Here is a 19,127-nt window from a genome sequence, read left to right on the forward strand (position 1 = left end):
GATGTGTTGTGTTTTTCATTTCTAAACGTTTAAGCACTGATGATATCCTTAAATCCTTAAAGAACAACAAAACTGCCCAGAAGTGCTAAAAGACAATTGACAGTCACAATTAAAATTTTGAAATGAAAACTGCATGAATTCAGATCTCAACAGCTGTCCAGTCTGTATTTAAGATATGGAAAAAAGCTTTATTTTACTAAGGTATTTAGTTAACATCTGTAATATACTGCATCTAGTATAGATGTTTTCCCCTTGAATTAGTCTTGATATAATGAGCCATACTTAGTCTATACCTGAGAGTTTCTGTATGATCTGGCGGCTTTAAAGAAGGCTGTTGTATAATGTGCAAGTATGTTAAGATAATACTGACCAACATTGTATGACATTGTGAAAGGTAAATCTTTAAAAGTAGCTTTAAATGCTTTAAAATTAATCCCATCATGTTTCAATATAAATGGTAATGAGCTAAATGATTTACACAACTATACACAGAAATATAAACACAAAGAAAAATACATGGCTAATTTTGGTCCCGTTTTCCAAGAATAAAGTTTGTGTAGGGGTCTGTAGCATCCTATGACCATCAGGTGGCAGTAATGTCTAGCAGGAGATGAGCAGGGAGTTGTCGAGAGACTGGTGACTCTGTGCTTTCTCTATCGTCTTGCCATTAGAGAGGATCTCGCATGCAGCCAGCTCATGACAAAGAGCATTGAGCACCTCCAAGATATGTGCTTTCCCTGCAGATCAGCATTGTATGGAAAGGTTAATCCACTATACACTCAATCTTTTAATTCCATCTTTATACTGTACACTACTGTTCAAATGTCTGAGACCACTAGTGAGAATGTTTTTTTTTCTAACTACTTCTGCTGTTATTTTAGTATCACTGCGACACTACTACAGTTTATACCAATATTTTAATATATTAATATTTCTATATTTCACGTTACTTTAAATTTTAAATAATTATTAATTTTTCTATTCGTTTTTTTTTTTTTTTTTTTTTTGTAATATCTGTATAGTTATTAACTTTTATTTAAGTTTAAGTTATTTTAGTACATTGTTAAACTAAATGAAAATAAATATTTCCTTGGCATTTAGCATAAAATTTTTTTTTTTTAAATTTTATATCAAGTAATATATATATATTATATATATATATATATATATATATGTGTGTGTATATATAAGATCTTATTCTCCAGCATGATTTGAGATAAAAGCCAAAGAGCAATTTGTGCTTTATTGGAAGCAAGAACGTCAAGAATGATCAATGTCACAAACTTGAGTTTGAGTAGTGATCTATGAAAATGTTACATATTTTACTTACATCTTTTCATGTACTTTTTTTTTTTTTAAATCCCATCTTAAAATAAAAAATACAAATAATAATAATAAAATCTCAGGTTTTTAAAGTCTCAGACTTTTGCAGCATACTGTACATCTAATGCTCCTGCCACATTTTCAGTGCATACCAGGCCTGTTATACAATGAAGGTTTTATAAGAGCAGAGCTGGCAAGTTAAAAGTTACTGTGTCTCTTACCATGCTGAGGATCACTGCAGGACTCCAATGTGCTGAGCAAAATCTTTCCTAAAGATCTTCTCGAGACGTTCTACAATAAAAAATAAATAAAATGTAACACCATATTAAATGGTAATAAATGGTAATTAAATGGAATTAAATACATTTAATGTATATTTTTATTATAAATGTATTATATATTAATGAATACATTTCTCAAATAAATGATTAAAATAATAAAATGGCAAAATACTTATTTAATTCTAATTTCATGTGTCAGTATTAATAATGAAAATGTAATCAACCAGCCATGACATGAAACTATATTAATTGCATTAATTACACAAAATACTTGCATAGTAATCATATGGCTGTGTTGCTATTGATGACTTCCTAAATAAATTGGATATTATTTTAGGATCATAAGAAAATCCATTGTGCTTGATAAACACTTCTATTGTGCAGCTTGAAAACATTTACTATAGCATCACTGGGCTGACCAGCTCTCGCAGCTGCTGCAGAAGCTGTAGCACATCCATCAGTTTCTCCTCCACCAGAGACAGACGCACCCGCTCCGTCTCCAGCATCTGCAGCTCCAGGTGGAGCAGCTCCGTCTCCTCGGCCATCTGTTGTAGCTCCTGGACCAGGGCGTGCCTCATCTGCAGAAACACGACACTTAACGCTGAACTTGCATGATTTAAACAGTAACTCTCCGACACACAATGAATTTCAGGTTAGGAAAATCCTTGCCAGATGTGACGATATCACATAATTCAGCCGAGACGCATAATTTCTCAGACAGAAATAGTTCAGATATGCTTGTTTTTGGCCTGTCTGACCATATGTCAAAAATTCTACATCTGCTGCCTGCGCTCACGTTAGGGCTCGGGCCAAATTGCTTATGCCCAGAGTATTCGAGGATGGTTTTTTCCATGAATGTGTGTGGGGCCTTTTTAAAAGCACTAGCAATGTAGTTCACGGCTGGTGCATCACAGCTGAGCTTTGTCTAACAGCTCAATGTTCATGTAATTATGTAAAGCCTGGAGGTTTATTCCTGCAGTCATCTGATTGGCTGTTCACACAGACACGCACGCGGCTGGTTGCTTGGGTGGGAGAGCTGTGGCTTTTCTCTGAAGCCTGCCTTTCTCGGTGGGCAAAAGCCTTGTAATCTAATTTTACACCCCTCAACCCAACAGCAACCATGAACGTGAAAGTCCTGGTTTGGTGACGTAAGGAGGTTTAAAAGAGCAGCAGCAGCAGCCAAAGTTTATTTGGATGAACTTGTGGCCTTGCGTATGAAAATGTCTCATTAGTATTTGAAATCTTTGATACAGGTTTAACTGCTGGGTTACTACGTGTGTTTGAGTTTGTTTTCTTTAGAGTTTAATGTGATTCTGTTCTCCAGCTGTACATGTCCTCCAGCTCAGGCATTATTTGTTTCTATGACAACGCTCATAACAGCAAAATGAATACAGTTGCAAAAACGCATCATTTAGTTTTTCTGTCAGTTCATCTCTGTTCTTTTGCAAAAACGCATCAGGAATTTCTGGCTATGTAAAGGTTGCTGAATAAGCTGCTTTATTCATTTTGGTACTGTTTTTTGTTTTTACATAATTATCACAAGAGAAATATAAAAAATTATTAATATTCAACTTGACGATGTGAACTTGTTGGAAACTTGTAATTAGGGTCATTCAGACACACGACATTAAACCTTCAGAGAATGTTTCCTTTTAACCCTTGAAGAATTTAATTAAATGGGATAATTCAACCACAAAATGTTATTCCAAACTCGTATGACCTTCTCTCTTCTGTGGAACATTTTCTTTTTCTATGTTCCAAATATTTCATAATTTTGTGTTCATGTTCCATAGAAGAAAGTCATACAGGTTTGAAATGACTTAAGTAGATGATGAAAGAATTTCATTTTTCTTGGGTGAACTATCCCTTTAAGTGTTTAAAAAAAAAAAAACCCATCAGCTGAATGCAGTCATACCTGGTCAGTGTCCATCTCTGCCCTCTTGGCCTGACTCTCCTTCAGTTCTAGTTGTTTGTTGAGTCGTATGACCCTCTCCAGCAGCTCTAGCACAGCCGTCTGACTCTCCTCTGTGCGAGAGTCGCCGAAATGAGACAGCAGCCTCTTCGCTGCTTTCTCATCACACCTGAGAGCATACAAAACACGTGAGGAACTGAAACAAGCAGGATGGAAAATACTATAAATCTGGCAGTATGCTTCCCTATAAGCCATTTACTAAATCTTAACATGTTTGGATCTCACTTGATTTTCAGATTGTACAAAATAATTGTAAACAGCCGCACAAGGTCATTTGGAAAGGCATTGAGTGATATGGTAAGCAGCGGATGGGCGTACCTGTCTCCACAGCAGGACAGTCTGGTGAGGATTCGCTTCACCGTCCACTTGTCTCTGTTGCTCTCCGGTCCATCTTTCTTCCTCTTCATCAGATGCCGCCTGACCCTCCACTGAACGGAAAAGCTGCTCCTCCACTATATGAACACACAGCATAAACAGGCATGAAATTTCTCATTACACTTGAAGCAACGTATCAAAATAAAAAAGCATTTTGTTTTGTTTTACTTGAATAAACCAGTTAATTTAGATGTTACTATATTGTTTAAAATATATATATATATATATATATATATATATATATACACACTATTGTTTAAATGTTTGGGGTCAATACAATTTGTAATGTTTTTGTAATAAGTCTCATGCTCACCAAGGCTGCATTTATTTAATTAAAGCTGCAGTCCTTAAGTTTTGCCTCTTTGTCGCCATCTCTGTTTGAACCCTGCAATTGCAGTTATTTGCGGAATTATCTTCATAACGTGGGGTGTGCATCGGTTATACTTTGTTCTCAAATTGTTAATGCTAATTTCAGTCACTTACATGTGTTTCATTACCATCATGCACCATTCAAGACTCTATTCTCAAAATGACGTTTAATTATTCAAGCTGTTATAAGAAGAGGCTATATCCACCACCTGCAGCATCCACACATATGATATAGCCTACAAGCCGGGACTCCTCCTTGTGAATCGGGCTTAGGTAAGGATATAGTTTTGAACACTGATTGGTTATGTACTTGCTAAAAAGCTGTTTATGGATAATTAAAAAAAAAAAAAAAAGTTACGGAATACAGCTTTAAATTTGTTTGTTTTTTTACAGACACGAATCTGCAATGATACTCTTCATAAAACTGATGATGAGTGTCTTCTAAAATGATTCAGAAAATGCAAGTATCAAGAATTTACAGGTTACAGAGTCTCAAAAAGGGTTGAGTAATATTTGCTTTACTAGTGTCAGGCACAGTCTCTGCACGTCCCGTCGGCGAGTGTCGATCCTGCTCTGTGTCTAGGCAACAGCGTGGCGCAGTCTGACTAGCCCCATTATACCGTCTGTCTGGTTTGCTGATGAATGGAACTGATGTTTTAGACACTTCAGATCTGTAAAGAAAAATACAGTAAGTGAAATAACAAGTCAGAGCAGATCAGATGTTAATGTGTAGTTCTGGTTTTGGACAATCTAGTAACATAACACTAGCAATAAACTGTTTAGGCTTGCACTTGAATTGCAACACTTAGCATTTATTAGTTCAATTAAGCATTATTTTAAATGTACAAATGTTTAATCATGTTCAAACATATAAAGCACTACACATCATTTCCACACCTTTATCTAACAAAGATGCCAAGTATTATGATCAACGTAATTTTTATCTGAAGGTGCAACAGTGTTTGAGGATAACTGAAGCCAGGCATGGTGACAGAAGATTCATTAATGTGAAAAAAAAGATTAAAGATCATGAAAAGTACTAGACCCTAAAAACACAGTATGCACTATGATGAATGTTTAACATATGGCTGACATCATTTACATATCTGAGCACATCTTTCAGTATTTCTGAAGCCAGGTATTAAAAGTACATTATTTGACTTTAAAATAAATATATTTTGAACATCTTTAGTTTTGTCAGACAGCTATAAATGAATGCAGTCAATTATGTTTCTGTCATTTCAACACAACCGTTTCTCTGAGCTTTGCGTCAGAAGAAATGCAATAGGGGGCTTTTGTGAATCAAAGAATAAATGTTTCCAGATTACAATGTCTTGCCTGCAGAAGAGAAAAAAGTGAAAGGCTGCAGAAATCCATTTGCTCCAGCATGAATCCCAGAGTCACTCTACAGAGTCAAAAAGGGAAAAGAATTTGAAGCCGGGGGCACTCATGCATATATCCTGCCACCATGAGGAACCCTTCGGTGCAGAGCGGCCATAAATACAGGCCGTATGAGCCCACAAAATCATCCCTTGGTACACTTCGCTTTGCTTCTGAATGGTACACACTGTTTAAGGTCAATATTTACAATCCACATTGTCAGATGAGGAGATGCAGGGTGTTTGTAAAGGGGGGGGTCGTTTAAAGGATGGTTTCAGGGTTCTCTGATGACCCACAGCTGCCAAAGGAGACTACCAGGGAGACCCTCACATGTGGTTGCTTCAAGCACAAGGTATGCTCCTTCGTAGAATCCGCCTCAAGCCGCCTGCCTCTGGACTAGACCATGGCTCACTCTAGGCCTCCGGCCCCTGCTCACTCAAGGCTGCGGTGTGTGATGCTGTTTCATTGAGAAAGCAAAACTACTTTGCCTTCCAAAAGAAGACACGACTAGAAATCATGTTTATATATAAGGCATCACAATATGTTAAGAGGCGTAACATTTCCGTCACACGCTTGAGGTATTCGGCAAATCACAACGCGCTGGATAGCTGGCCAATCACAGCACACCTCGCTTTTCAGAGCGATGAGCCTTGTAAAAATTTACGCGTTTCAGATGGCGGGGCATAGAGGAGAAACAATAATGTACAGTATGTGGAAAATAATGTTTTTTTTTAACCTTAAACCGCATAAACACATTTCATTACACCAAATACACAATTTTGGGCATAGCACCAGCCAAATGTCATTATAAATTAATATGGTTATCATTTAGTACCATGATACACTGCTGTTTTTTTTTTTTAACTAAATTAATACATTGATTTAGCAAGGATCCATTAAAATGATAAAAAAAATTATAGTAATGATCTATAATGTTACAAGAAAATTTAATATAAATAAATAAATAAATATATATATATATATATATATATATATATATATATCAAATAAATGTTCTTTTGAAAAAAAAACATTTCGTAAAACAAAAGTAAGATTATTGAAAGATCATGTGACACTGAAGATTATTTTTATTAATTACATATACATATAAAATAAATGTTAAAATTGTGTTATATGGGCTATGTTAGCTCCAAAGTCCTTTTTTAAGTGATAATTACATAATTTGGAAGGTGTAAAATCAAGCTATAAATGAAATTTGACAAGTTTATTGCAATCCAGATTGAAAAACACAGCACAGTTCAACATGAGTAAGTGCACTAACCTCTAGGCCACAGTTCTGACAAAATGAGAGAAATTTAATATACAGTATGTAACATCTCATGCATACTATAGATGCTAAAATGCTGAAAAATTCTGGTTTTATTTCACAGTGTCCACAGAGAGAGAGAGAGAGAGAGAGAGAGAGAGAACAGAGCATATGTCCGGATAAGACAAACACAAAGCCCAAATTTGACAGAACCTCCATCTGGCATACGTTAGCTTTCGCAGCCATTAATTCCATTCTGTTTTATTCCATCTTTGCTGTCTTCCAAACATCCACCTTATACAAAGCAATCTTTTCATTTAGTGAACTCTAAAGGCCAGGACACACCAAGCCAACTTCAAAGAAATATATCACATTACTGAACCTTAATCTGTTCTTCTTTTAGTGAATGAGTGAGTATGGTGACCTGTACTCAGAATTTGTGCTCTGCAAGTAATGAACACGCACACACACCATGAACACACCCGGAGCATTGGGCAGCCATATTGCTGCGGCCCCCGGGGAGCAGTTGGGGGTTCAGTACCTTGCTCAAGGGTCTCACCTCATTCATGGTATAGAGGGAGGAAGAGAGCGCTGGTTATTCACCACAGACAATCCCTGATGGACCTGAGACTCGAACCCACAACCTTCGGGTTACAAGTCCGACTATCTAACCATGAGGCCAAGACTGCCTTTAGACACATAGGCTAAAAATATTACTAATAGGAAAAGGACAACACTTACTCATCACACAGCTCTACCGAGCTTTCTTACTCTTTTTTTTTTTCAGAAAATTTAGTGCGTTACAAAACCAAAACAGATGCAAGACAGAACTGTTGCAAAAGCCCTATTCAGATGGGACTAGTTTTCTAGGGCGATGTAGTGTTTCATACACATACTGTGCAATTTTAATTCTGTGCAAATCTGCCATGTCTGTGTTTTTCTACACAACCTCTATAAAAATTCCAGAGCAAATTACCTACTGTTTTTCGGCAAACTAAATGGTCCTCTGAGAAATCTAATCCCGTCTGAATGCAGATGTCTTTGATTGCTGATACTGTATTATCCCAACGCTTCTCCTGATGTATTTTTTTGGCCTACCTGAGCTACCATTTGTGCACCGATCTTCCACATGCTGTACTTTTCATTATGGATTGCATCCGAAGAAAAAACTAAAATTAAATAATAAAATTAATAAGGACACCACATCACATCTAGAAAACACGTTGAGTGATAAGAACTAAAATTCAAATGTAGCTTAGAAAACCAATCCTGCCCAAATAAGTCTGTATATCTCATTAGTCTGTGTATCACTTTTGTCTCATTATCTCGTCTCTCGCCTTCAACAAGTAACTCTATTTTGGTGGTCAGGCTGCTAACAATAGGTTTCTATCTTTCGACTATATTTACACTGGACCAGAGTGATGTACTAACATGGGGCGAGCCCAGCTGTTTGTGGTTTAGACGTGCACTTCCTGTGTTTATTTCAGCAGGATCTGAACTTCCAGACCCCCTCTTGCACCCAGTTTTCTTTTAATGGCATGAAGACTGAATGAGTGAATTTAGAAGGATGAGACAATATGTTAAATAACCACATAAATAACAAGATTATGTCTGGCCAGTTGTTGTGAGGTCCTTGATAAATGCTGATAAAGCAACCGATTTATCTTGAGACTATGAAACAGATGTCCTCAATTAAGACGAGGCACATGGTTGGTAACACGATACCTGGTTAAGTAAGACTAGAGAGGCTGAGTCAAACTGGCAGACATGGACCATGTGAGGATGCACAGATGCTGTTATCCTTCCACTATATGGTATGAGATGCGGGAAATCACCTGATCTTGCTGGGGGGTTCTGTCTGGAACCGTCTGGAGATTCCAAACGGAATTAGACGGTAATAAATCAGAGTCCGGAATCTTTGTTATTACGAGGGCAGTCCCAGTAAACACAGTTTTGAAGAAGGTTCGCAAAGTGTTTACTTGTCTTCACAAGTCATAAACATGAAACAGATACACTGGAGAATAATCCAAATGGATTTACAACAGATTGAACCATGTGCAAGTTTTCATTTCAGACAAATCAAAGTGTTCACAAGGAAGAAGGGGGGAAAAAAGTGTACGTTTTGAGAAAGTTCCTCCCACAACTTGGGCAGTTTATTAGTGCTGAGGTCTGCAGAGCAAGAGTATCAGCTGGCTGAGGTTGGGAGGAGAAAGGGAAATGTTCATAGCTGTGTTTGAAAATGGAAAAAAGTCAAGGTCTCAGGAGCTTTTCATTAGAAAATACTGGATCCAAAAAATCATGCCGTATGAAGTCCTCCTAAAGACAACATTTTTATGAGGCCTCATTTTGCAGACATTTCTTTACTTCCTTTAGACAGAGGGGAATTTTCAAAAGATTGTTCATTCCATCTGTCCAGCCCTGTTATTATGTGTTGAGGTACAACAGGTTAGCAGGACACATCGTACAAGATTCGGCCACACCGCAGCTGAAATAATAGTCCTCCGAATAATAACAGATTTTTTTGAGCGGTTAGATGGCCTTAAATTTAAAATGTCAGTCTCTGTGATGTCAGCAAAGCTCAAAAACAGCACAGACCTGATGATAAACACAATGCTTTTCACCTGGTATCAATAAAGGGACATAAAGCACATCTGAAATCAGAGCGATAAATAGCGTAAGATCATGGTGGAAATTCATCCCCACTGAACAAACAGCTGAGTGTTTGCCTCTTCCTCCAGATGGCTGCTCTTGTCCCCCCTCCTCTCTTTGTGTTCCTCTCGCACAGTCTGTCTCTTTTGTCCTGAGGTCCGCCACACTGCGGTTCTTTTGGGGTCTAAGCTGAGGGCTTCAGTCCATCTTGGATTCTGAGAGAGAGAAAAATGCCTCCAGGCAGGACACACACGGACGGTGTGTTTTTCTTGGAAATGAAGTGAACAGATCAGGTCTGTTCCCACCACCTCCCCCATGAGACCTGGCCTCCATCTAAACCTCTTCCTCTTTCTTCATTAGGGCCAAGAGGGGCTTCGGAAAAACCTTACACAATATCTGTGAGATCTACACTGGGACTTTCTCTCATTCTGGGTGACCGCAAATGGTTGAATATGACCGGAAATGGCTCATTAAAAAGTCTCTCTAGGGTCTGCATATAAAAATAATTATTTTCCATTATACTTCCATTCAAAAGTTTGGGATCAGTAAGTAACGGCAAATTTGTTTATCTTCTTTTCCAGAACATCCATGAAGTCATTATCATAAAACCACATAATACTGTGATGTGCAGAATCTGGAGAAAATTGTACAATAATTCAGGTGCTTTGATAGGGTCCAGGTTTGTATTATAACAGATCTTAAAAAAGGAAATTTGACATTAAAACAGTGTCTCTAAACAAAAAACAGCATTTCCAAGACCACTGCTACAATAATTAGTTTAATAGGCATCCCTTTCATCTGGATAAAGAGTCAAATATGGTTGATTATTGTTGATTATTGTTCTTATTATTGTTGCAGATGGGGAGGTTAAAGCAGCAGGTGGGAGACTGAAGTGAGCTATTAAAATGTGTGATTATTTCAATAACTGCATTAAGGTCTGAACACAAAGACCATGATAAATAGCCAGCAGACACACCTCTATCTTCAGATAAAAGGCATTGCTCTCAGTGTGAATGTGTCAGTCCATGACCTGCGGAGCATGACCGGTATCCTCTTCGCCCACTGGCGGCTGCATCAAAAGCTTTCCTCCATTGTTTTTGTTTTCAGAGAACTGTGTGCCCATTGGATGCACTCTAGGGACTTTTCAGCACTTGCCCATGGTGTGTTCTGGCCTTGAAGAAAAAACCCTGCTCTGATCGGTCACATACCAGCCAGAGAGCTCTACACGTGGCTACGACACAAAGCATGTTTACATTTCCCCCCTAAAAAAAGGGCAGATGAAACACAAGCCTCATGACTGCTACAATTACTTCCACCTTTTGTTGTTATGCAAACAGGTAATCTATTCCAGTTATTGCCAGACTTTGTGAATATATCTATTTGGTACCAGGTGAAAAGATGCACAATAACTTACTTGTAATATAACATTTGCGGTTACCAAAATGGTCCTTTTTTTAATGGTCCTTAAAAACTGGTAAAATAATACTAATTCTAATAAAACTAATAAATAATAATAGTAATTCATAAAAATAAATAAATACAATTATCTATAAAAAATATATTTTAGATGTTTATTTAGTTTTATATATACAAAGGCTGATTTATTTAATCAAAAATTCAGTCAAAACTGTTATATTGTGAAATATTACTACAGTTTAAAATAGCTTTTTTCCTAAAATGTAATTTATTCCTGTGATGACAAAGCTGAATTCTCAGCATTTGTTTTCCTTCAGAAATCATTCTAATATGCTGATTTGATGTTTAAGACACATTTCTTATTATTATCAAAGTTGAAAACAGTTGTGTTGCATATTGTTATGTAAACTGTGATACATCTTTTCAGGATTCTTTGATGCAAAATTTTTTTTATAAAAAAAACTTACAAACATCTAAAATCTTGTGAAATCACCCAAACTATACCCTTTCATTCTATTATCTGATAATGATAATGGAAAACATCTTATTAGCCATCTTATAAGCCTTTATTTAGCTTCAAAATGTCATCTGGACACACCGCAGTCCAACAAAATATACTATATCTGGCAAAATGACTTCAATAACGGCATGTCATTTTCTACCATATTCTCTACAAGTGTGAAGACAAGAGTAAATATGGCACTGAGATGTAAGGTCTGTTACTGGTTATGGCTGAATATTAAAACAGCGGAACAGCCAGAGGAATTATTTACACCCAAACTAATAAAGTCTGCAAAAAAGCAGCACTTCTGAAAAACACATTCTTCGGCAGCATCACAAATATTTGGTATGGTAATTTAACGTAAAAACAAAAAGGAACTTGCTTTTAAACATTCTTAAGCAGCATGCCGAGATCTCTTAACTTGGTGAGGGTGGTAGGAGTTGTTGCTAGGATATAGACAGGGAGTGTTCTTCCATTATATCTAGAGCGGGGAAACTGTTTGAAGATAGATGGGAACTTTCAATCTGTTTTAGTCAGGCCTTGCCGGGCTGAATGGAACTCTCCCCAAATGTGTCAGCTCCATTGGATCTGGAATGAATTATTTGGCTTAAGAGCATCAATGGAGGGGCCATTGAAAAACTTTCTGGTAAAGTTCACCACAGATGTCACACAGATTAGTACAGCCTAAAGGTATAAAAATGAAAGTTTATTAAAAAAATGTCAAAGTGTCTCTGTCAGTAAGACCTGCATGTTGCCACTGAATAGATGCGATGACCACCGTTTCAATATTCATTAATATTTGTCTTTCAAAATCCATAAGCATGCTAGACTTTTTATTCAAACTATCTGAAAAAGAACACTATAGTCTTGAAATGACTGCAAAAACATTCCCCATTAACAAAGTGAATATATCTCTGTAAATGAGAAAACACTTTTAACTCCAGACTTGCAGTAAATCCACTTTTGTCAGGATTGCCAGGAATGCTGTCTCAAAATTAGCATGCAAGAAATATGTAAACACTGATGACGTTAAGACTAACTGCTTCTAAACTTAAATTAAATGGTTGTGCGCTAGGAAAGTTCAATGACAGCCCAAGTATAAACCCAAAATACAAAATGAGTGGCTTCCAGCAGTAGCTGTGCATAATTTCAGCTAACCAAAAATGGGAGCACATTTGCCACACACGATGACAACTAAACGAACCCAAACAAAACAAGGTCTGCACTCGAGAAGCAGAACCACATCAACCCAACCTAAATAGCATGCGTGTTAGCACACTTTTGCACAATCAGGGCCAGCAAGTTCCGGCGGGAGTCATTTTAACCCCGAGGAATCTCAGTTCACTGTGAGTCAGATTATCTGAAGCTACATAATGTAATAATGAGACTGTTTACTGCATTCAGTCTGGTTTAGATGACAATAATGCATTAGCCTCTGGAAGAGATGTGCTGTAATCTTGTTAAAATCCTGATAAAAAAAAAGTCAAACTGTAATTTTAAAATTTTCACTGTCAGCATCATAAAACGGAGAATAATACCAAAGTAATATCTAAGATGAACTCTGCAATTTCCGTAAAACCTTTGAAAGTTAAATTGTCATGTTTTGACAGAGTCTTTACCACTGGCGGCTGGTGCTAAACAATTTTGGGGGTGGGGGTTTGAGGGGGCAAACAAATTTAATTACACTGTTAATGCAGGCAGCAGGACCGAATGCAATTTTTAAATAACAACTTAAAAAGTGACATAATAATGTATCATTACTGCTTAGCTAAAAAATGGAAGTTGAAAATTCAACTGTTAAAGCATGAAATAAATTTGAGTTTAATGTGAGTGTTAGTAAAGTAAACATTAAACATGTAATCATTAATAAAACAATATCAGACATTTTTATTATTGTGATTCAGAGACGAAGGCCATAATACTAATGTTGTCCACAAGAGGGAGCCACGGGATATCAAATCCTTTAAGTTCTCAGTTAAAAACTTGTTCAATAAATTGACTTGTAGTAAAAAATTGCATTATAAATTCATTATATTTTCATAAAGTTGAATAAAGCCCAATATAATAATTATGCAAAAACTGCAATCTCCTAAATACTTATAGACCATTATTTTTTATCTTAATTTTAATGTTATTGACAACATATTTGTCAAGTTGTCAGACATGACTGAATGTATGTCCAATTTATCTATTTTATTATTGTGCATATAATAAAATGTCCATAAAGACTCATATTTTACTTGAAAAGATACATGTCCACTGAGTAACTATATCATCTACACAAGCCATTGTGCTTGGACCGTGATGATCGCCTCAAGTTAAACTGCGTTGTTTAAATTACCGTCTGTGACGTTATCCACAATGTTTCGGTAACAGGACTTTGAAATAACAAACACGGAAAACAATAAAAGGCAAGACTTACATCGCATCCAGCTAGCCAACTCCATCCAAGCTCCATGATCCATATTTTTATTATTATTATGATTATTATTTTTTTTTTATTAATTTTTGTGAAAGGAATTTTTGTAAAGATAAAATCAAATTTACTTTCATCTCAGAAGAGGTATCCAATTACATGAGGCCAAAATAAATAAAAACAATACTGATTCACTAAAATCAAAAGTGGGAGGGTCTGGGACACAGTGCTCTGTGCCCCGAGGACAATCTGAAACAAGCCAATTAGAGCTCAGCCTCAAGTTTTTTTGCAATATAAACTACCGATCAAAAGGTTGGACTCAGTAAGACCTATAATGTTTTTTAAAGAAAACTCTTATCCTCTTTAAGGCTGTATTGATTTGATCAAAAATACAGAATAAAAGAACAGTAATCTTGCAAAATGTTATTACAATATAAAATAATGGTTTCTATTTTAATATCCTTTAAAATAGAATTTATTTATTTGATGCAAAGCTGAATTAGCATCAGCTGTAATTCAGTACTCCAGTATAATGTGTCATATGATCCATAAGAAATCAATCTAATATGCTGATTTATTATTAGAATTATCAATGTTGGCACAGGTGTGCTGCCAAAATTTTTTTTGTAAAAAGAATAGCATTTTATTCAAAATATGTTGTAACAATATAAATCTTTGCTATCACTTCTTAAACAGTTTAACACCAAAATTTTTTTTGAGAAAGTACTGAGCCCCAACTTTTTTTTTTTTTTTAGGATTTCTATTTGAAATAAAAAGTTAAAAAGAAACTTTTTATTTATTCAAAATATAAAACTTTTGTAACAATAATAAATCTTTTGCTATCACTTCTGATAACATCAGCATATTTTTCTGAACACATGTTTGGAGTAATGATTCTTTGCAAAAAAAAAGATTTTAATATATAAAAATATAGGCTACTGACATCCTAATATTTCAGAATATTACATTTTGAGACTGTAGTGTATATTGTTCTGAAAAGATTTTGACTATTTTAGACAAATCCGGAAAAACACGGAAGTCAGCGCCGCCATCTTTTGCTAACTTTTTATAGCTCATCCGAAATAATCCTGAAAAAAAGTATCAAAGAACCTTGTTCCAAAAACGGAACACAGAGTATTTAAGAGATGATCATCACAGGGACAGTTCACCAGCACTGATAATTTCATAATCAGAATCATATTGTCGGTCTCCGTGTCCTCTTTGCTTCGCGAGAGAAAATGATTTCTGAGGATCAATGTGACACTTTGAAGACTTGAAGAGTAAAAAAAAACCTGTGGGTCTTAGTAATGATGTCTGAAAATTCAATTGGGTCAGCTTTGCATAACAGGAAACAAATATATTTTTAAGATTTTAATATTATTTGATTAAAATAGAAAGACAGCTTTATTTACATCATACACTAACAATACATTACATTGATGAGCATAAAAAATTTTTCCTCTATTTTTGAGCAAACAAATGCAGACTTGATGAGCATAAAAAATATTCAAAATCGTTCTGATCCCAAACTTTTGACCGGTAGTGTATATTTAACTTATTTTTAACATGTTGAAGTAGGCTTCTTCCCTGGATAACTTGAGGGGGCGGCGCCCCAGCGCCCCCTATTGACCAGCCGCCACTCTACATTTACATCAGTGAAATCCCCAGAAACAGGTGCCAAACTGTGGTAAGTGAGAATAATTTCTTCTTTATGGTTCATGATTGCTGAAGTAAGCTATCCCAGTGTAAAAACAGATTACCTCACCATGACAAACGTCTGTGGGAATACATGATCCTTAGTTAAGCCTACTGAATAAGCACTGTCAAAACTGCACGAAATAGCAGTTCAGTAAATAAAGTGTTATGTATTTCACTTGTTTTGTTGCTTCTGGCACTTGTTATACTAACCTGTAGAACAGAAGCTCCATCTCTAGCTGCTCGATGTGCCTCTGCAGAACAGGCACAAGACTGGCTTTGGTCTCCAGCTCCTTCACTTTCTTGAGGCCACTGAGAACAGCTTGCCTGGCTTCCTCCACTCTTTTCCTCATCTCAACCTGCTCCTTTTTAAGAGTCCTGATACAATCCTCCAGCAACAGCACTGTCTCTTGTGATACTCGCAGCTCCTGCTCCAGCTTCTGGTTGAAGAGCATGGCCTCCTCGATCTGCCCGTCCCGGGAACTCCGGATGTACTCCACTTCTCTCAAGAAACTCTGGATGTCCTTCAGGTTCTCAGAAGTGTTAGGTTTCTGGGCTGTTTGCCTTTGGTGGGCAATAAAACAGCCACCCTCTGGTTTATGTTTCGAGTGGCTTTTCCACAGGCCCACCTATGATACACAGAAAACATGTCAGAAGAATGTTATAGCCCTTATGAAAATAAGCCATGATTTTATTAAATTAGAAGTGTAGTACCCATGGTTTTGGGCGGATTGATTACCATTTGTATAACCACAGGTTTACCATGGTTTATGGTTAGTGTAGCAAAATCATGGTAAGTTTGTGGTGGTGGTGGGGGGGGGGGCTAAAACTACCTATATTCGTATGATAACTCGATCTAATAATAAAGTAGATTTCATTAAGAGAATAAATTTTAGAATAAATCTCTTGTGTGAAGTTCATCACAGTACCTGTAAGGCCAGAGATCGAGCATCACTGCTTTGAAGAGCTGCGCGCATGTCCTCCACCAACTCCCTGAGACTCGCATTTTCCTCCTCAAGTTTTGTTATCCTGTCCTCAGCCTCCTCAAGGGCCACGATTTCCTCATAGCACTCCCTCGTGCAGGACCCCAGCTGCCTACAAACCGACGCGTGTCTATCCACAGTGGAAGAAGCAGGCGGCTCTCCGCTTTCTCGCGTTTTACTGGTACCCAAAGACAGCAGCTTCTCGCGCCGCCTCAAGGGGCTCCTGAGTCTGATCTGCGTCTCTATATGCTCGCTCTCCTTCCCAACCAACAACCTCCCATTCTCATACTGGCATCCAGCTTTGGTACTGAAATAGCCGCACAGTTTTGCGTGAAACTGCCTGAAGCTGAACTCTTTGGGTAGATTATCCCAAATCCCCGCGCACTCCTCCAGATCACACTCTTTATTGAGTCCTAAAATCTCGCAAAGAATGTTAAAATCCTCGGCTGGTATTTTTTCATCTCCCTGACAGTCTAGGTGATGAAATATCTCTTGGAGGTATTGATCCAGCCCTGTTGCGAGGACTATAATTTCGTTTTCCACTCCACGGTCTAGTCCGTAATGATACGCCAGAGTGCTCACTATCCATTGTGTCCTGCGCGCGGGTCGGCTGTATGGATCGCATGCGTCCGACTTTTCCATATTTTCCCTCACAAGAATTCCATTTATAGTGTCAAAATGGATTAATGAATTCAACAGATCATCTAAGCATACAAACAGCATACCAAGTTCATGTCATTTGAACACCAGACCGCCCCACTCTTGTAGTAGACACTCTCTTGCGCTGTGCGCGCGTGGGCGTTGCTATGAAGGGAGGACTGCCCACAAAACCTTCACTGCAGAGGGAAAAAAAAAACTTTCGAAAAGAAGCTAGCAATTCGAGAGTCATTGTGTGATATACACGATATTTCATGCATATACATAAGTGATATAATGTAACATAAAACTAATACTTCGCAACTTAAAATATAGCTACTGAAATATACAATAATAATACAGATAGTAATAGACGATACATCAATGTTAATTACAATTTTCATGGAGAATGGCAAATAAATCTATAGCCCACGTAGTGTAAAATTATAATAATAAAAAATAAAGTAAAATACTGCAACAAATATGAACTAAAGAACAAAACAATACCCTAATGTTCATAATAGAGCTATACATTATTATTCTTTTTAAAGTACATGTATTGTCTGGTTAAATATAAGTTTTCGCGGTAAGTAATATGGTACAAGTAATTATATTTGCAAAAAAATAAAAAATAAAATACTGTTAAATTAAATGTATTAACCCATTTTTTTTTTTTTTTTTTTTTTTTACCGTATATTTCTAGGAAACATTAATGAATTAAGCAATGGTGAGAACTATGCCTTTTTTTTTGTACATTTTGTACCTTCGAAAATGGCCTTCACTTTCACTAAAGTTTTCTTTGGCAGCACGGGAATTGTTTTATAAGTTGCAGAAATAATCTTTTCTTTTCAGCCCTCTAGGAGCCTAAGTAAAAACCTTGAAGTGCCGATGGAGTCGAATGTCGATCGTTCACTGTGTAACTGCTGTTGACTGTAGTTAACGTTCCATGAGCCGCTTGTCATTTCCTATTTACAGAAAAGCCAACGTTACAAAGTTCTCCAATGCTTACGCGATCAATTAAAACATAAAAATAGCGGTGAGGAGAAAGCTGGAAAACTGCGGTCCGTTATGGTAAGTTTTCTGATAAACTGTATAGAATAATGATGCTTATTCGACAATGTTTAAATTAAAAATTATAAAATAAATACAGAAGTTTTGTTTTTATTTTTGTATTGTGGTATCTGATGAAACCATTACATACAGTATCATCATAGTACTTTTTTTGTGATCGCCCTATATCTTCTTATCCAGCATTTCTAGTTGAGAATGGAATGCACTGTCTCAGCATCACCTGACAAAGAGAGAAGTGATGAAGACTCAAAGATTCTCAAAGATTTGTCTTTAAACTCCACACAACTCACAGACAGTGAATGAGGATGCTGACAAGAGTAAAGAACCATATATGGAGATGCCAGAATCCAGTCCTGAGGAGGAACAAAAAATAACATTTACAACAGAGCCCAGCTACTCTACATGGCGAATGAGACTAAGGTAAACTATTGGATTTAATTAGGGATTAATTCTAAGCAAGAACTTGTAAACGATCAATTCTTTATATGTAGTATTATTGTGTAATTACAATATAAAATAACTTTTCTGTTAATATAATTTAAATTGTAATTTATTCATGTGATGCAAAGCTGAATTTTCAACAGCCATTTGTCATTTCTTATTATCAATGTCGAAAACAGATGTGCTGCTTATTTTCAGGATTCTTTGATAAATAAAAGAAGACCATTTATTTGAAATAAATATAAATTATTAATCTTTTGTAACATTACAAATGTTTTTTGCCACCTCAGATAAATTTTATGCATCCTTGTTGAATAAAAGTATTAAGATTTTAACAACAACAAAAAACTT

The 19,127-nt window shown here is 36.5% G+C and overlaps 1 protein-coding gene across 1 annotated transcript; it reads right to left on the reverse strand.

The window, feature by feature from the left end:
• Positions 1-128: 128 nt before the first annotated feature.
• Positions 129-17,420, reverse strand: LOC109059921 (EF-hand and coiled-coil domain-containing protein 1). The gene is given in 9 exon segments (XM_042766460.1): positions 129-737; positions 1,545-1,614; positions 2,024-2,182; positions 3,520-3,685; positions 3,895-3,936; positions 3,938-4,028; positions 4,843-4,991; positions 15,859-16,274; positions 16,575-17,420. Coding segments are annotated over 9 exon segments (2,007 nt in total). The 5' UTR covers positions 17,352-17,420; the 3' UTR covers positions 129-600.
• Between the last annotated feature and the right edge of the window lie 1,707 nt (positions 17,421-19,127).

This window comes from Cyprinus carpio, chromosome A11, assembly GCF_018340385.1.
Source record: "Cyprinus carpio isolate SPL01 chromosome A11, ASM1834038v1, whole genome shotgun sequence".
Taxonomy (NCBI): Eukaryota; Metazoa; Chordata; class Actinopteri; order Cypriniformes; family Cyprinidae; genus Cyprinus; species Cyprinus carpio.